Source organism: Saccopteryx leptura, chromosome 3 (genome assembly GCF_036850995.1).
Source record: "Saccopteryx leptura isolate mSacLep1 chromosome 3, mSacLep1_pri_phased_curated, whole genome shotgun sequence".
Classification (NCBI taxonomy): domain Eukaryota; kingdom Metazoa; phylum Chordata; class Mammalia; order Chiroptera; family Emballonuridae; genus Saccopteryx; species Saccopteryx leptura.
The window spans coordinates 127,889,448-127,907,154 of record NC_089505.1 but is presented as its reverse complement, the minus strand read 5'-3'; the positions used below and the strand labels follow the sequence as shown (position 1 = coordinate 127,907,154).

Genomic DNA, 17,707 nt, shown 5'->3' with positions numbered 1-17,707 from the left:
TGGCCTTGAAGTTGGAGATGGGGTTTGAATCTTGGCTTGTTGCTTACTAATTCTGAGACCCTCCACAAGTTACTTAATGCTGAGCCTTGATTTCCTCATTTATAAAATAGAGATAATAATCTCCACTCTGTGATATATAGAGATTAATGAGATAACATCTGAAAACGCCTATGTCTGGTAGATGACTAAAGAGAGCTGTATTAAAAAGAGTAAAATAGCTCATTAATAATATTAACATTGTAGCAACTAAGGCAGAGCCAAGTAGAATGTGTTTTCTTTCATGTTAGAAAAATGTCTCCCAAGTTCATTCTTTTATGTCATGTTATGAGGGTGGTTTGATTCCAATGTGGAAAAATGCTCCAGTGGGAGTTCACAAGACAGAACCACATTTGACAGGTAACACACAGAGACTGAGTGTTCTTCCCATCAAATGAGGCCCTTCCAGCATATGGTATTTTTGCTGATCAGATTACTGTACATTGGGGTATAATAAAAGATAGAACAGGCCAACACAAATTGGAAAAGAAAATGCAAAGATCACTCTGAAGCCATTCCATATGGGCTGATATATTTTAATCATTCTGTAGTAGCTGTATCTTAACATATTTTGTTTTCAAATCAAGTCACAGCTGTGTGTACTTTATTCTGTGACCATCATAAGCAAATATGAAAAGAAGCAGAGTTAAAACAGATGAACATCAATGGTTATCCATTCGTCTGATGTAGCTTAACACAATGACCATTAGGAGACTTGCAAAAAAAATCTGAGAAATATAACTTCAAATATGAGCTTCTGCATAACTGAATGACAGCTTTGCTGATTCCTGTTGTCTAGTTTGGTCAAGGTTATAATGTTTTTGGGACTCCAGGTCCTTCCCTTCTCCCACTAATGACTCTGTTGGTAAGATAGTGGAATATTCCAGAGTACAGAGAGCCAAATTTTTATGAACTGTATTCCAAGATTGCAAAGTGAATACCCTCCTCTTCTGTGGTAGAATTGGAGATTCATCACCATGGAAACTCACCCCGCAGCACCACCACCGTTGAATGGTTTCAGTCTTTTGGCAGCAAAACGATTACCATCTTTCCTGTCTCATGTCAACTCCCCCCTTTTCCAATTCCTCATCTCTCTAAACACCTGGAGTTCTCCCATGCTTGGTTCTAAAAACCAGGTTAGTGTCCTTACTATCAATTCCATAAATGATAAATTTGGTAAAATGCATTTACCTAATGTAAGGTGTGTCATAGATAACCACTTGGTCTGAGGGTGACTGGAGAGAGAGACCACATTTCAGAAGTCCACCCACGGAGCGTGACTGCTGTCACACTTACGCAGAGAAAGTGGTCTACACAGTGGAGGCAATGTGAGTTTATACATTCTTTAACACCCAGCTCACTGGCTACTTCATTTTCTGATTGTAATAATTGTTTGCTTAGATCAGAAAAATCTGAGCTAGTAATTCCACTGAGGACGCAGGTCCAGAGGTAAAAGCTGGAGGGCCAAGCCGTGAGCAGCCCTCCTCTTGGTCACTTGGAACTGGGGGATCTGTTCAGATTAACTGTGGAGCTTCTCCAGAACAGCACGAACTTCCTCTGGATGATAGTTCCAAGGGCCTGATTTACCCTGCAAGAGAAATAAATCAGCGTTCCCAGATTTCTGACTTGCAGGAGATGTGGAGTAGGGATATCCATGTGGGAGTTATCAAAATGGTGTAGATGCAACCACGAGGTGTGCGAGATTACTCAGGGAGAGTGTGGAATGGCACCAAGAGTCAACAGGAAGATAGGACAGAAGTAGGAGAAAAACCACAGGGAGGTAAACTTTCCTTCCAGACTGGCCTTACTTCGTCATCCTTCACATCAAGTTCTATTTATTCCACACCAGAACCACCTCTGCCTCTCTAATTTCATTGCCTAGTTCAGCCCCCTGCCTCTTCTACTTGGGCAGCTGTTTCACCTCCTGACTGTGCCCTGCTCTCTCCAGTCCATTCTTCACCCAATAGCCAGTGATCTTTCTAAAGATCTGCTCATGCCTCTCCCCTGCTCAAAACTCCTCAATGGCTCTCCTTTGCTCTAAAATGAAGGCCAAACTCTTTGGTTCAGAACGAGACTTCTGTAATCCAGATGCTCTCAGTTCTCCATTCACATCCTCCCCTAACATGCCTCCGCCTTTGTCTACCCTCTTCCCAATATTTGCAATGATTTTCACTCACCATGCTTATATGACTGGCTCCTTAACCCTTAGCCAAGCAATTGTCACCTCCTTTGAAGAACCTACCCTTCCACAGGAATTAGAAAACTAAATTCTGATAGCTAAATCTGTTCTGATGCCTCCACACCCTTTTATTTATACTTCGTCTGTGTCATTTTCTGTTAATAGCAGTGGAACTGAAGCGTCATGACAGGGATTGTTTGGCCAACAAAGTTGGAAATATTTATTATCTGGCCTTATAGAACAGGTTTGCTGCTGACCCCAGCTCTGGAGTTTCATAGCACTTGGGATACCATAACACTCTACTGGGGTCTTCCTTATCCCCCAGACTGGGAGCACCTTCAAGTAAGCTGTGGACCATTTTGAATTTATTTTTGTGTTTCCAGTGTTTGCACAGGGCCTAGCCATGGCAGGGACACAGTGCCCAACTTCCTCAGTTATGCCCTTAGTATCATGTCTCAGGGGAAGGGAAAGGGAAAAGGACCTGAGTCCTCGTTCTGTGACCCTTGGCACCCTGGGGGTTCGCCTACAAGTTGTTTCTTGTTTCATTTGCTTACACAGGGCTAGCTTGCCCCGTAGGCAGAGGAGTGTCCACATGGTTGGGCTTCATGTGCTCTCCCTTCAGAAGCTATCACACTTAGTTCCTGCCTCTCAGAGGAGGCCAACAGTGCCAGGGGGTCAGAGGCTGTGTGTACGTCCCTCACCCTGGGCAGGCTGGCAGCATTGAGAGGAACACAGTCCTTCTAGAAATGAAGCCTAGACTTAATTCCTGTCCTGGATTCATGCTCTAGCATTTCCAGCTCTGAACTTCAGGGTTTGTTTTCGTCTGGCCTCCTTCAGCCCCTCCAGGTTCAGGCCTACCTTAGAGATTAGCTGCTTCAGACCCTCCCACTCTTGATTTATCCCATCCAGAGGACTCAGAATTAAAACTAGCCTTGTGCAACCTGAGCAGGTATTGGTGCGGTGAGTAGAGCATCGGCCTGGGATGCTAAGGACCCAGATTCAAAACCCCGAGGTCACTGGCTTGAAGCCCAAGGTTGCTAGCTTGAGCAAGAGGACACTGGCTCAGCTGGAGCCCCCTGGTCAAGGCACATATGAGAAAGTAGTCAATGAACAACTGAGGTACTGCAACTATCTCTTTCCCTCCCTGTCTTATCGGTCTGTTTCTCTTAAAAAAAAAAAAATCAATCTGCCTGACCAGGCGGTGGTGCAGTGGATAGAGCGTCGGACTGGGATGCGGAAGGACCCAGGTTCGAGACCCCGAGGTCACCAGCTTGAGCGTGGGCTCATCTGGTGTGAGCAAAAAACTCACTAGCTTGGCCCTGGCCGGTTGGCTCCGCGTTAGAGCGTCGGCCTAGCGTGCGGAGGACCCGGGTTTCATTCCCGGCCAGGGCACACAGGAGAAGCGCCTCTTTGCTTCTCCACCCCTCCGCTGCGCTTTCCCCGCTGTCTCTCTCTTCCCCTCCCGCAGCCAAGGCTCCATTTTAGCAAATATGTCACGGGCGCTGGGGATGGCTCTGTGGCCTCTGCCCCAGGTGCTAGAGTGGCTCTGGTCGCAATATGGCGACGCCCAGGATGGGCAGAGCATCGCCCCATGGTGGGCGTGCCAGGTGGATCCCGGTCGGGCGCATGCGGGAGTCTGTCTGACTGTCTCTCCCCGTTTCCAGCTTCAGAAAAATGAAAAACAAAAAAAAAAACAAAAAAAAAAACTCACTAGCTTGGACCCAAGGTCGCTGACTTAAGCAAGGGGTTACTCGGTCAGCTGAAGGCCCACAGTCAAGGCACGTATGAGAAAACAATCCATGAACAACTAAGGTGTTGCAACGAAAAACTGATGATTGATGCTTCTCATCTCTTTCCGTTCCTGTCTGTCCCTATCTATCCCTCTCTCTGACTCTCGCTCTGTCTCTGAAATAAATAAAATATATTTTTTTAAAAATCAATCTTGTGCATTTTGACCTTGGGCAAGTCATCAATTCCCCTCTCTGAGCATTGTTTATAAAATGGAAACAATATTCTCTATCTCTCAGCTTCATACTAAACCAAGGATGGGCCAGTCTTCTGGGTTCAGAAGGCTGCCAGGAAGCTCCAGCTCCAGTCTAGGTACTTTCCTACGCGTTCTTTCTTTCTTTTTTAATTTTGAGAGAAGGGGAAACTACCAGAGTCCACCTGGTACCCCATCTAGGGACGATTCTTGAGTACTAAGCTATTTTTAGTGCCCGAGGCTGATGTGCTTGAACCAGTTGAGACATCCTAGGCACTTAGAACCATGCTTGACTCAGTTAAGCCACTGGCTGTGGGAGGGGAAAAGGGAAAGAAGGGGAACAGGGTGGGAGAGAAGCAGATGGGTGCTTCTCCTCTATGCCCTGACCAGAAATCGAATCTGGGATGTCCATATGCCAGGTCAACACTCTATTCATTGAGCCACCAGGCAGGGCCACCTGTGCCTTATTTCATCCCGTCTCCATTTTGCAGAAGGAGAAACTGAAGCTCTAGGAAAAGAAAGGACTTGCCCATGGTCACATGGCTGGTAAATGGCTGGGCAACAATTTGAATTCAGGTCTGCCTGATACAAAGCCCTCACTTTGCCCTTTGCCTTTCCTAGGCCTTGCCCCTGGGATAGGGGTGGGGATGGGGCTGGGGATGGTTACCACCTTGTAGAGGATCCTGCCCTCCTGGAGCACGTAAAGCCTCTCCGGCAGTGCTGCATAGAGCTGGCTGCTCTGGTTCTTCATTGTGTCCACCACCACCGGGCACTGGGGCCTCCTGTCCAGCAGCAGGCGAGCTGCCTGGAGGCGGTCCTGGAGGTTCCGGTGATTCCGGATGATCACGTTGTTCTTAAAAGCCCAGCCATCTACGAGAGAAAGGTCAAGCAGTGAACCCCACAGGCATGGCACACACTTCCTGCAGACTACCCCTCATCTTTAACTGGGGGTCTCAGAGAGAGGAGCCCTTGGTCATGATTTGGCCCAGTTTCCTGTGAAGGGTAAATGTGTAAGGTCTCATAAGGAGTTAGTGGTTGACCCAGAACTGAAGCCCAAGCTCCTGATGTACAGACCTTGACTGTTCACTGTGAGACACTCCAACAGACAAATGCTTCTCAAACTTTGATGTGTGAGTGAATCACTCAGGGACCTGGTTAAAGGAAAATTCTGATTCAGTCTGTCAAGGGTGGCACTGAGTCTAGCTAGCTTCTAGGCTGCCCAGGCTGCTGGTGACTGGGCCACCCTTCGAGAGGCAAGGTTCTAGAACAGTATTTCTCTAAGTAAAAGCTGCCCAGACCAGCAGCAGCAACATCGCCTGGGTGTTTGTTAGAATTGCAAATTCTCAGGCCCCACCCCAGACTGACCAAGATTGGGGCCAAACAATCTTTTTTTGTTTTGTTTTGTTCTTTTGTGGCAGAGACAGAGAGAGTCAGAGAGAGGGACAGATAGGGACAGACAGGCAGGAAGGGAGAGAGATGAGAAGCATCAATCATTAGTTTTTCATTGCGCGTTGCGACACCTTAGTTGTTCATTGATTGCTTTCTCATATGTGCCTTGACCATGGGCCTTCAGCAGACCGAGTAACCCCTTGCTTGAGCCAGCGACCTTGGGTCCAAGCTGATGAGCTTTGCTCAAACCAGATGAGCCCAGACTCAAGCTGGCGACCTCGGGGTCTTGAACCTGGGTCCTCTGCATCCCAGTCCAACATTCTATCCACTGCGCCACTGCCTGGTCAGGCCTTAGTTGTTCATTCATTGATTTCTCATATATGCCTTGACTGGGGGCTACAGCAGACCGAGTGACTCCTTACTTGAGCCAGCGACCTTGGGTCCAAGCTGGTGAGACTTGCTCAAACCAGATGAGCCTGCACTCAAGCTGGTGACCTCGGGGTCTCGAACCTTGGTCCTCCACATCCCAGTTCGACGCTCTATCCACTGCACCATTGTCTGGTCAGGCTAAAGCTGCTTAACTTTAAGTGGAAGGGGATTTTCAATGGCCTCCTTTGCCAAGGTGTCTTCTGCCTACTTACTGACACTCATTAACTAATGGGTCCATAGGTTGAAAAAATAACTAGAAATTGCTACATCCCCTCTACTTGCCCCATTTCTGGGGAGCCTGGAACTCAGATAATGTGGTCATAGGTTCCTTTGGAAGCCTCACAGCCTGCGTTTACAATGACAGTTGCCTCTCAGGGAACTATAATTTAAGCCCATCAGCAGTATTTGCTTTACCTTCTCAATGCTTCAAAGTCCTCTGTTGCTTGTAGTGCATGCCCTTCTCCCAAGAAAAACCAGTATATAAAGTATTTATTACCTGCCCCGAGACACCAACACTCTGTAGATGACAATGACACCAGCTTATCTTTGTGTCACATTCAGGCTGTCAGTCCTGCCCACTGTTAGCTCAGTGGAGCTTCACAGCAGCTGACACCAGAAGATCTGGGTGAGGAGACTGGTATCAGGACCAGAAACAACGCTGGTGACGATTTGACCACTCTTGTCGCAGTTTGCAGCTTATTTCTTAGAGATTAAAGCTGGGTCCTCTTTGCTCCAAGTGTGGTCCCTGAACCAGCCATCTCAAGATCACGTGGGGAGCTGGTGACACATGCCAAATATCAGATCTCTTCGACGCCCTACTGAGCCAGAACCTGCATCTTAGGAAGATCCCTAGGCGATTTAAGTGCAAACATTAAGGTTTGAGAAGTGCTGGCCCGAGACAGTTAAGTCAGCCTTGGTTGAGCTTTGGCTGTCAGCTGTGATGACATCAAAGCCATCTCCTCCCAGCCACGGAGACCACAGACACCTGTAGGTGCCCCCGTTCTCTTTCTTTAACTGATGGCTGCTGCTCTCCCTAAGGGGTACTTGACAGTGAGCTATTTATACATTGTGCTTGCATTTGCTCTTCTGTTACCTACACTGTTCAAATTTTATTATGGAAAGTTTTAAATATACATAAAAGCTGAGAGAACAGTACAGTAAAACCTCTACGTCCCCCTTCCTCTATACTAATATTTTAAGTTGCCCCAAAGTCTTAATGAGGACAGGAGCTGCCAGTCAAATGAACACGGTATTAAGTTGAAAGCAGTTCTCAAACCTTTGGGTGCATATAAATCAAGATGTGAGGGGCCTGGGGTAGGGCCCTGGAATTTACATTTTCAAAAAGCAACCCAGGTGTCGCTGACACCAGCTATCCTGGGACCACCCTGGAGAAAGGGCTGGTGGACCAACTTTGCTGATAATTAATTAATAGCAATCTCTACACTTACAACATGTGGATAAGCCAGCAAGGCCTATCCTGGCCTAGAACACTCATTCCCCCAACTTTTACTGAGCTCTAAATCTGTGGCATGGACTCTGCCTGGTGCCAGCTGACAAAAGACGAATCTTGTGGGGAGATGGGTGAGAAAATGACCCTCATTCCACCCAAACCTTTTTGCCTTCTTCAGTCTTTGGGTTTGAGAGTTGGGCCAAATTCATGGGTTTGATTCCATTAAAACCAGGAAGGTGCAAGTGTATCTGACCATTTTGTAAAGTTGGTGGGGCTTAGGTCAAGCTGTAGAAGTTTCAGGAAGGGATATGTCTGCCCATTGCAAGGATGGGCTTCCCACAGATGGAGCTGTCCAGCAAAGGAACAAGATTTCCCATGAAGTAATAGATGAGTGAACACCTAGTAGGAGCTGAAGAAAGGATTCCTGCCCCAGGTAAGAACTGGTCTGGGGGCTCTGGCAGGTTGGCTCAGTGGTAGAGCGTCGGCCTGGCGTGCAGAAGTCCCGGGTTCGATTCCCGGCCAGGGCACACAGGAGAAGCGCCCATCTGCTTCTCCACCCCTCCCCCTCTCCTTCCTCTCTGTCTCTCTCTTCCCCTCCTGCAGCCAAGGCTCCATTGGAGCAAAGATGGCCCGGGCGCTGGGGATGGCTCCTTGGCCTCTGCCCCAGGCGCTAGAGTGGCTCTGGTCGCAGCAGAGCGACACCCCGGAGGGGCAGAGCATCGCCCCCTGGTGGGCAGAGCGTTGCCCCCTGGTGGGCGTGCCGGGTGGATCCCAGTTGGGCACATGTGGGAGTCTGTCTGATTGTCTCTCCCCGTTTCCAGCTTCAGAAAAACTACAAAAAAAAAAGAACTGGTCTGGGGAAGTGATTTTCAAAGTGCGGTCCCCAGACCAATAGCTTCAGCATCACTTGGAACTTGCTAGAAATGCACATTCTCAGGCCCCACCTTAGATCTGACTCAAACTCTGGGGTGGGGTCCAGCAGTCTGTTTTAACAAGCCTCCCAGGTGCACCTGATGGTCACCAAAGCTTGGGAACCACTGACGGAGATAAACCATGATGTCCCTTTGAACTCAGAGGGTCTTTGGATGGATGCCACAAGTAGCTAAACAGCAGTCATTTCACTTGTGACATTTCAGGTCTAACTTTCTTATGGTTATGCTCATATAGCTCCTCTCCCTTGACTTCCCTATTTATCCGTTCAGAATGTTAGCCGCTCCCCAAGCCAGACCCTGTCACTACAGGTTTCGTGCTCGGTGTGCCTAGTTGAAAGCATGGACTGAAGTTAGCAAGTGGTGGGTAAACCTAGCAGGGACTGGGAGACAGTAGGTGAACAGCAACTCTCTCTCGCTTTTCCTATACTTTTCCCACTTCCAACCTTGGGGGAAGGGAGTAAAAAAAGAGAGGACAGCCCTGGCCGGATAGCTCGGTTGGTTAGAGCGTCCCAAAGTGTGGAGGTTGCCTGTTCAATCCCCAGTCAGGGCACATACAGGAATAGATTGCTGTTCCTGTCTCTTTCGCTCTCCCTTACTTTCTCTCTAAAATCAATAAAATAAACATTAAAAAAGCATTAAAAAAGAAAAGAAAAGAGAGGGCAGGAGGAGGTAGAGGCAGGGAACCTCTGTGTACCTGATGCATGTGCTTCTTCAATATAAATGATGAGAAAGTCTGCCATGGAACTAAAGTCTTCAATAAGTCTCTTGAATTGGTCAAATTTGAAAAGAAATGAAGGTCAGGTACAACTTCCAAAATTCAGCACCAGTGGCCTGTTGCCTGTAACAGAAATGGAACCATCATCAACCAGTAACCAGTAACACACAGCATTTATTTAGCAAGCACCATCTTTGCTTCTGCATTCAATTCCATTATCTTTATTTTCCCCTCTAAGATGGATCAGAGGCACAGTGAGGACCTGAGGCTTAGAAAGCATAATCTAGCAGCAGCTGGAGCCAGTATACTCCTCTGTAAAATGAGAGGTTTTATCAGGCAGTCTTAGTAGACCACCTGCAGTTGTTGGGTGGGGATGAAAAGAATGATAAGATTCCTTTTCATGTAGTTTATAGGGCAATCACATATCCATTCTGTCATGTGATGTGATTAGTATTCTACAAGGTAGATAATTCTCTCCTCCCCCATTTTATAGACACATTGGGGCTTATAGGCTTGTTTTATGTCACACAACAGGTCAGTAGTGGAGCTAAAATTAACAGTCTAGCTCCTAGACTCTCAATTCAATGCTCTTTCTATTCAAAGCACCTCAGTTTCCCCTTCCACAAATGAACATAGTAATGATACTTACTTTATAGGATCATTATGAGAATTAAAGGAGTTAATACAGAGAAGGGTTTAAATTGGTGCCTGGCCCATAGTAGGTGCTCAATAAATGTAAGCTGTTGTTATTAGCTATTATCTACTCCCTGAGCTGTGATGTGGGGGAGGGAGTGATAGGGACTTCACAAAGGGGAGTGAAGCATGGGAGCAGGCCAGTTACATAATTTGCTGGGCCCAGTGCACAGTGAAAATGCAGGGCCACTTGTTCAAAAAGTGGGGGAAAGTGCCATTTAGTATTTTAAAATGTAAAGGTTTTTCTTATACTCTGTGGTCTCTCTCTTGCCCTGGCATGGTACTTTTTAGTTGGTATTTAATATTGCACTCCCCTGGGCACAGGGATAATTACAGGGTGAAATGCAGACCCTCCCATTCACCCTGGATCCCCAAAATTCAGTGTGCAGTGTGTCTGTAGCCACTGGCTACTGGGTCTGCTCTCCCTCCAGCCACCAGACCAATGCACCATGCCCTAGCCAGGAGCACAGACATTGAGCCAGGTATTTCTCCTTCCTCCTGCCTACTACCCCAACCCACAGGAGATGACAAACTCTGTGCAGGGACATGCTAAGTACCTTGATGGGGGAGGGAGGTGGGCAAGGTATTCCTTCTGTCAAGTCACCCCCAGTCACTTGACAAATTGCCTCATGACACTGTCAGCCCCAAATGAGTATGACTGCCTCCATGCCCTGCCATGAGACACTGTGGGACACCCACATCTGACCTTGACCCTGACCTTTCCCACGCTCATGTCCAGGCCATACCTGGGGTCAGAAAGTGGCAGCAGTCACTGGGTGGAAACAGGAAGGAGGCTACATGGGATGGGGCCTTGGAGAACTTGTCTCAGGGGGAACAGGGAGGCCGTGGGGGGGGGGGGGGATCCTGCAGGAGCCAAGGCTCCAAGTACTCAGGGAAGATTCCATTGTTAAATCAGGTCACAAAATGCAAATTTAAAGATAAAACTATTAAGAATTTCAAGACAGTTATGGCAGAGCATGGGACCCTTCTGAATGAGGGACCCTGTGGGATTCACTGGTCCCACAAAGCACACCCTGAGTGGGAGCCTTCTGTAACTCTTCCAGCCTAGACTGGGGGAGACTAGGGAGCTGTTGGTACTCTGTGATTACTTACTGCCAGAGCCGACATTGCTGACGCTTACCATACATCCACCAGGGCATGCTAGCCTGCACTTGACCTGGCTTGTGTGTATCCTTCAGCTACTCATTGTCCCTAGAGGGCAGGCCCTGTCCCGTGCTCACCCTCACACCCCCCACTGAGCACACTCTCACGTCATCTACAGGCATCTATTCAGCACTTACAATGTGCAAGGCTGTCTGTGGCACGCTGGGGAGTCAGCAGGGAACAAGACCAGCAGGTCTCTGCCTGCATGAGATTTATGTCTGTTTAATGGGGGACAGACAAAAAATAAGGAAAGGCATAAATAAAGTAATTTCAAGTTGTGATAAGTTACAAAAGAGACTATAAAGGAATGACCTACTTTAGACAGTGGGTCAAGGAAGGCCTCTCATGAGATACCATTTAACTGGAGAAATGGAGACTAGGAACGAGCCAGAGAGGACAAAGGGAGGAGAAGGGCATTCCAGACAGAGGGACTCCATGTATAGAGGCCTTGAGGAGGGACGGACCGAGCTCTGTGTGTTCAAGGACCTGCAAGGCCAATGTGAGCGGAGCCAGGCCGGGGGTGCAATGAGAGTCGTGGCTGAAGAGGCAGTCTCTCTAACACCGTAAAGAATCTGAATTTTATTTTAGGTGTAATGGGACGTCATGGGGATATAAAGCAAGGAGGGTGGATATTTGTTACAATTTTGGCTGCCCAGCTCGTAACTCCTCTTCCTCTTTGGAATTCCCTATTTTGTGAACTAGTTATTGATAGGAGAGTGTGCGCAGCCTTGCTCTGTGGAGGACAGAGGACCCAGGTCTGTTTGCTGCCCCGGTAGCCAGGGCACAGTCAGTGACTCAGGTAGGGCTGATTGGACATTGCCCTCCCACATAGATCTTCGATTCTGAAGTCCTTCAGATGGTAGAATTCATCCATAGTCCAGTTGCAGTGCCCATCGTGGATAGTGGAGTCCTACAGTACTGATGGCTCCCCACGACAACCACAGTGATGGCCGCATCCAGGCCTGACCACGGATGCTAAAAGATAGTCCAGGCCCAGTGCTCCAGCTCTGGTTGATTTTGGGGATCCCATAACACTTTTCTAATACATTCCTTTGTATCTGTGTGTGTGTGTGTGTGTTGTGTGTGTGTGTGTGTGTGTGTGTGTGTGTGTGTGACTAAGGAACCAGAGTGAGTTTCTGTTGCTTGCAAGCAGTCCTCTGACTGCTAATACAATAAGACTGTATTACGAAAAAATGAGCAGATTTACACAGAAGATCATGCTGGCTGCTCTATGGTAAAAGGACTGAAGTGAGAATGGAAAATTGGAGAGAGGTTAGAGGGCCTGGGAGAAATCCACATGAGAGATAGTGGAAGCATGGGCTAGTGTGTAGGCAGGAGAAAAGGGAAAACTAGAACTGACAAGGACTTGCTGATAGACGGGGAGTAGAGGGCATCTTAACTTGCTTGTGGTTTAGTTGGTAAGTTATTCCCTCATCTATTTCTGCACAGGATTTGAAGCAGCTTAGGTATATGATGATATATTAAATCGAAAAAATGCACGCCTCTCTGAGAGGCATAGAAGAGGAGGAAAATGTGGAACACAGATAAGCCAGAAGGTGCCTGCATTCACTATAACTAGGCTAATATTTGACTCTGAGTTTCCTGGTGGCCAAGTAAAAGGGGAAACAATTGGTTATATATTCCTCATTTTTCAGTCCATGAGGAGAAAGCAGGCCAGTTTCTCTGGAGATACACAGGGCTCCTTGTCCTTGGCTCACAGATTTTCTCATGGCAAGGCTTAGAGGGTGTTGAGTGGGCCTCAGTCGCTGTTGGTTCATTGCACAATGAGTCCTCACCCATGTAACATGGTCTTCCAGGCCTCAGCATAACTCAGAGGCCAATCATAGCCACATGGCCGGTCATTGCCCTCCAATGACCTTAGAGAGTTACCCTTCAGATAAGAATACATAAGACTTAAGGTCAGAACCAGAGTTAAATATTAGCTGTCTAGAATTTGTTTTTATTGGGGAAAAAAAAGATTCAACACCTATTGATTAGGACCTTAGAAGAGACAGAGCCATTTGTTTATTTATAGTGTAGTTGGGTGCAGTGACCAGTATTGAGGGCAAAGTTTAAACTCAGTTCCCTGCTTTCCTGGTAGCAGAGAGAGGAAGGATGGGTACAGGGTGGGGGTGCACCACAGGTTGTGGTGCAGAGAATACCATTTCAGGAATGTTGGGCAAGGGCTGTCAAATCCGACTCATCTGTATAAATGGGAAGACAGCTCTGTAGTAGTGCTAGACTCAAACCTACCATCATGACCCCCAGACCAGCAAATTAACCAACTCCTAAGTACCTCAAAAATAAATAATCAGACTTGCCTTCTACCAGAATACACCAGTTATCAATGTTTTGCTGTCTGTATGTCCTAAGGCATGTGTGTGTTGTGTGTATGTGTGCATGTATGTGCAGAGGCTAGGGGGTGGCTGAGAATTTCTCTGAGCCTCTTGTTGTCTTACTCAATAAGAGAAAGTACACTGTCTGGGAGACAGAAGGCAAACGTCTATATGTGGCTTTGTGACTCTGAGCAAGTAATTTACCTCTCTGGGCCTTTGTAGCTAAAAAATGAATTGCTTTAGGTTATCCATAAAGACTCTTCTAGATCTTCCAGTCTGTGGCTCTAAAATGAGTTCAGCTTTACACCCAAAGCACGTAACAGAGCTTTTTAGTGGCTTATAGGTTTCCAAAGCAGTTACAGGATCTCCTTCAAATAAGCAGACTTGATTGTGTTAACTCCTTGCTTGAAAATCTTTCTAGAACTCACCAGTACCCTCAGAATAAAGTCTACTCTTTGGTAAGACATAAAAGCCCCCCCCCCAAGCTCTACTCCTGGATGGTGTCTCAAGCCTCATTCTTCACCCCTTCATGCCTACTACACTCCACTTCTGCCAAACTGACTAGTGCTTCTCCCCGCCTCAGACCTCTGCTGCTCCTCCCTGCTGTTCTGTTCTGCTCCCACTCCCCCTTTCTCACCCACCCCAAGGCTTCACTGTCCCTAGACAATCAACTCACCATCCTCTTTTCCAGAAAGCCTTCCTCTGACTATCGCCCTACCCCACTCCACTTCTTCCAGGATCCTCTGCCTCCCTCTCTCACTATTCCATCTCCCTCTCTGTGTTATGAGATCTACCAGGACAGAGACCAGTTGTGTTGATTTCTGTACTGTCAGCACCTGTTATTTCACGAAAGCCAACCTTATTTCATAAATAGAGTTTTCTTTTGTCTTTCAGTGTCCTTCTCTCTTTTCTTCAGTCTCAGGTACAACAGCAGAAAATAGGGATACGTGGAACAGTCTTTAATATGTGAATAGGCCTGACCAGGCAGTGGCGTAGTGGATAGAACATCGGACTGGGATGCAGAGGACCCAGGTTCGAGACCCCGAGGTCGCCAGCTTGGGTGCGGGCTCATCTGGTTTGAGCAAAAGCTCACCAGCTTGGACCCAAGGTCACTGGCTCAAGCAAGGGGTTACTTGGTCTGCTGTAGCCCCACGGTCAAGGCACATACGAAAAAGCAATCAATGAACAACTAAAGTGCCACAACGAGAAACTGATGATTGATGTTTCTCATTTCTTGCCATTCCTGTCTGTCTGTCCTTCTCTCTGACTCTCTCTCTGTCTCTGTAAAAAAAAAAAGTGAACAGGCCCACTGAAAGTGAACAATTAAAATAAACAAGTAAATTCTGTGAATTGACCAAGAGGTGAGTTGGCTTTCATGGAATTGATCTTTAGATGATTGATATGCAGCACATTGGCCTGGTTCTACCACAGTGCTTGGCACATAGAACATGCACAATAAAATTAGTTGCTATTCTCATTGCTCTTATTATGAATGGTCACTTGGTAATGTTTGTTGAATAAATAGAGGTCATTTGTGCATCCTGGTTTAGTCATCAGCAAAAAAAACTTGGCTTTCCTTTTGCTTGAAACACTTTCTCCTTTTCCGTTCCTAGGTACAAAATCTTATTCTACAAGGCCTAGTTCCAAAGCCACCTCTTCCTGGAAACCTTTCAAGTCCTGCAGGCAAAGTTCATATCTCTATAGCCTCCCCCATCGCACAGAACTGTAAGAATTTGTTAATTACATTCCCTTGTTCTGTAGAATCATGAACTCCACAAGCGAAGGAACAAGCTCTTACCTAACTCCATGTCTCTGGCATCTAGCTGAAGGCCTGGCACATAGGAGGCCTGGCACATAGGAGGCCTGGCACATAGGAGGTGCTCATGAATGTTTGTTGAGGTGCAGTGAAAAAAAAAAACAGGAAGAAGTAGCCCTGATTCTGGGTCTGACTCAGTCAGTCACTGGCTTACCTTTGCTTCTCAGTGTTCTTAATTTCCTTTCTAAAATGAGAGGACTAGATTTAGGTCAACATTTCCCAAAGGATGCTCTTTGGAACTGCTATGATGATAGGCACTTCTTGTGGTGGAAAGTGGGGAGGAGTGTGTGTGTGTAAAATTCATCAATGTTGTGTTAAAGTTTTTTCAAGTTTTGTTTGTTTTTAAGCTCCAGGTCTTCTTATAGCCTCTTATATGTTCATGTGCGCTATGAATTTCCAAGAGGTACAATGTGCAAGGTTTCCCAAACTACATACTTTGACCTGGGCCTCTATGTAATAAAGCAGGGGTCCCCAAACTATGGCCCGTGGGCCGCATGCGGCCCCCTGAGGCCATTTATCCAGCCCCCACCGCACTTCCGGAAGGGGCACCTCTTTCATTGGTGGTCAGTGAGAGGAGCATAGTTCCCACTGAAATACTGGTCAGTTTGTTGATTTAAATTTACTTGTTCTTTATTTTAAATATTGTGTTTGTTCCCATTTTGTTTTTTTACTTTAAAATAAGATATGTGCAGTGTGCATAGGGATTTGTTCATAGTTTTTTTTTTTATAGTCCGGCCCTCCAACGGTCTGAGGGACAGTGAACTGGCCCCCTGTGTAAAAAGTTTGGGGACCCCTGTAATAAAGCCTATCTGTGGGATTCAGGTTAAAAGAACACTTAGGAAAGTGCTAGATTAGCCAACTGCCTCAGGGACTTTCTCTACTCTCTCTGCTGTGTGTAGGCCCTGAGACTTCAGAGATGAATCACATGCAGCCCTGTTGCAAGGCTTCCCATTGGGCAAGAAGAAGGCACCTGTGTTTAGGCAGCCTGAGGCTGGGTAGAAACCAGCAGGGTTTGAGGAGAGGTGCAGAGGAGAGCCATGAATCCAGAACAGAGAGAATGTGTGCCCAGCTGTAAACATCTGAGTCGGCTTCACAGATGGGGAGAACCATGATGATGAGGAGGATTTGAACTATTGGCAATGAAGAACCAACAACTTCAGCAGAGACAGAGAAGGAAAAGCACGAGGGATGTACAAGGCTCAGCGGTTGCTTGCAGGTAGTGAGTGTGAGGGGGAGCTTGTGGGTAAATTTGAGAAGAAAAGCTGGAGTTAGTCCAGGAAGAACCTTGAGCACAAATCACAATCCGGGGAGGACCTTGAGCATCACCCTGAATGCATAGGGGGGGCTGTTGAAGTCTAGTGAGCTGGGGTGTCGATGGGTCAGGGACGTGCTTGAGGAAGGGTAATCTGTCAGGCATTCACAAATTGGGTGGGAAGAAAGGGCACAAGGGGGAGGAGGAAGTCCTGGCAGGAAGAGCAGCTGTGAGGACAAAAGGAAAAAACTGATTGGAGAGGTCTTTCGGAACCCAAATAGATAGAGCTGGTTTGCCTGGAAGAGACAGCACACATGAGAGATCTTTAACAAATATTTGCTGAGCAATTACCATGAGTCAGCAGCAGCCAAGGGGGCACAATAGTGGATCAAGGCCATGGTCTCCACCTGCACAGAGCTTGGAGGCTAGTGAGGGCAGACAGACAGTAATCAAATACCCACATGTAATTATCAATCAGAACAGGTGTAATAATAAAGAAAAATTTAGGATGTTAAATGTACAAGAGGGTAACCTAGTACAGGGGTGTTGAAGTTAGCTTGTGGCAGGAAATGCTACTGAGCAGGTGTCTGAAGGATGAACAGGAGCTGACCAGGCAGAGAGGGGGTGAAGTGCATCTTGGGCAGAGTGACTGTGTGATAAGAGTGGTGCTGGAGGAGCTGAAGGCCAGTATGGCTGGTTTGTGGTTTGAGTGCCTGCAAAGGTGCTGATATCACTCAGAACAGAATCGAGGAAAACTGGTTTCAGAAAGTAAGAAGAAGCCAAGAAGACAAAAAGGAGCAACTGGACTAGAAGAATAAGTCAGGACTTTCCAACACACCTCCCAGCCCCCTCAAGCACCCCCATTCCAAGCATTTCTCAAGCTATTATCAACCTCCTGACCTTGCATGAAGTCCCAAATGTTACACCTCTGTCCTGAGAGGTGGACCACAGGGCAGTTTGGGGCTAGACCCCCTTCCTCAGTCTTGTCCTCCAACCGCTGCCAACGGACTTTCAGGACGAACCAGAAATACTGGATGCTGAAGAGGGTTGGGAGCCAGTTGTCAAAGGAGAAGTGTGGGTTTTTCCGGTTCATGGCCACGATATGCTGCTTGACTCTCCTAGGAAACAGTTTCAGTTGTATTTTGCCCAAGGTTACATGCAGGGCCACCTGCAAGAGTACCCAGAGCTTCTTCAGCCACAGCCCTGGCTGGGGCAGCCCCATCTTGGCACAGCCAGAGCTGGCTCTGAGGCTGATGGACAGAGAAGCTGCAGCTGGGCCACTCTGGGCGGAGCTGAACAAAGGTGCAGGGTAGGAGTAGCCAACCCTGGGCAGGA

The 17,707-nt window shown here is 47.3% G+C and overlaps 2 protein-coding genes across 5 annotated transcripts in view; one reads left to right on the top strand and one right to left on the bottom strand.

Annotated features, from left to right (window-relative positions):
* Positions 1 to 17,707, top strand: part of IFT25 (intraflagellar transport 25) — a 144,912-nt gene that overhangs the window by 51,849 nt on the left and 75,356 nt on the right. The window lies entirely within an intron of this gene.
* On the bottom strand, positions 552 to 17,645 carry DIO1 (iodothyronine deiodinase 1). The gene is made up of 4 exons (XM_066376344.1): positions 17,273 to 17,645; positions 9,091 to 9,234; positions 4,867 to 5,066; positions 552 to 1,624 (listed from the first exon to the last, which is right to left on the bottom strand). Exons 1-4 carry the CDS (start codon positions 17,592 to 17,594, stop codon positions 1,556 to 1,558), a joined length of 735 nt encoding a protein of 244 aa, XP_066232441.1. The 5' UTR covers positions 17,595 to 17,645; the 3' UTR covers positions 552 to 1,555.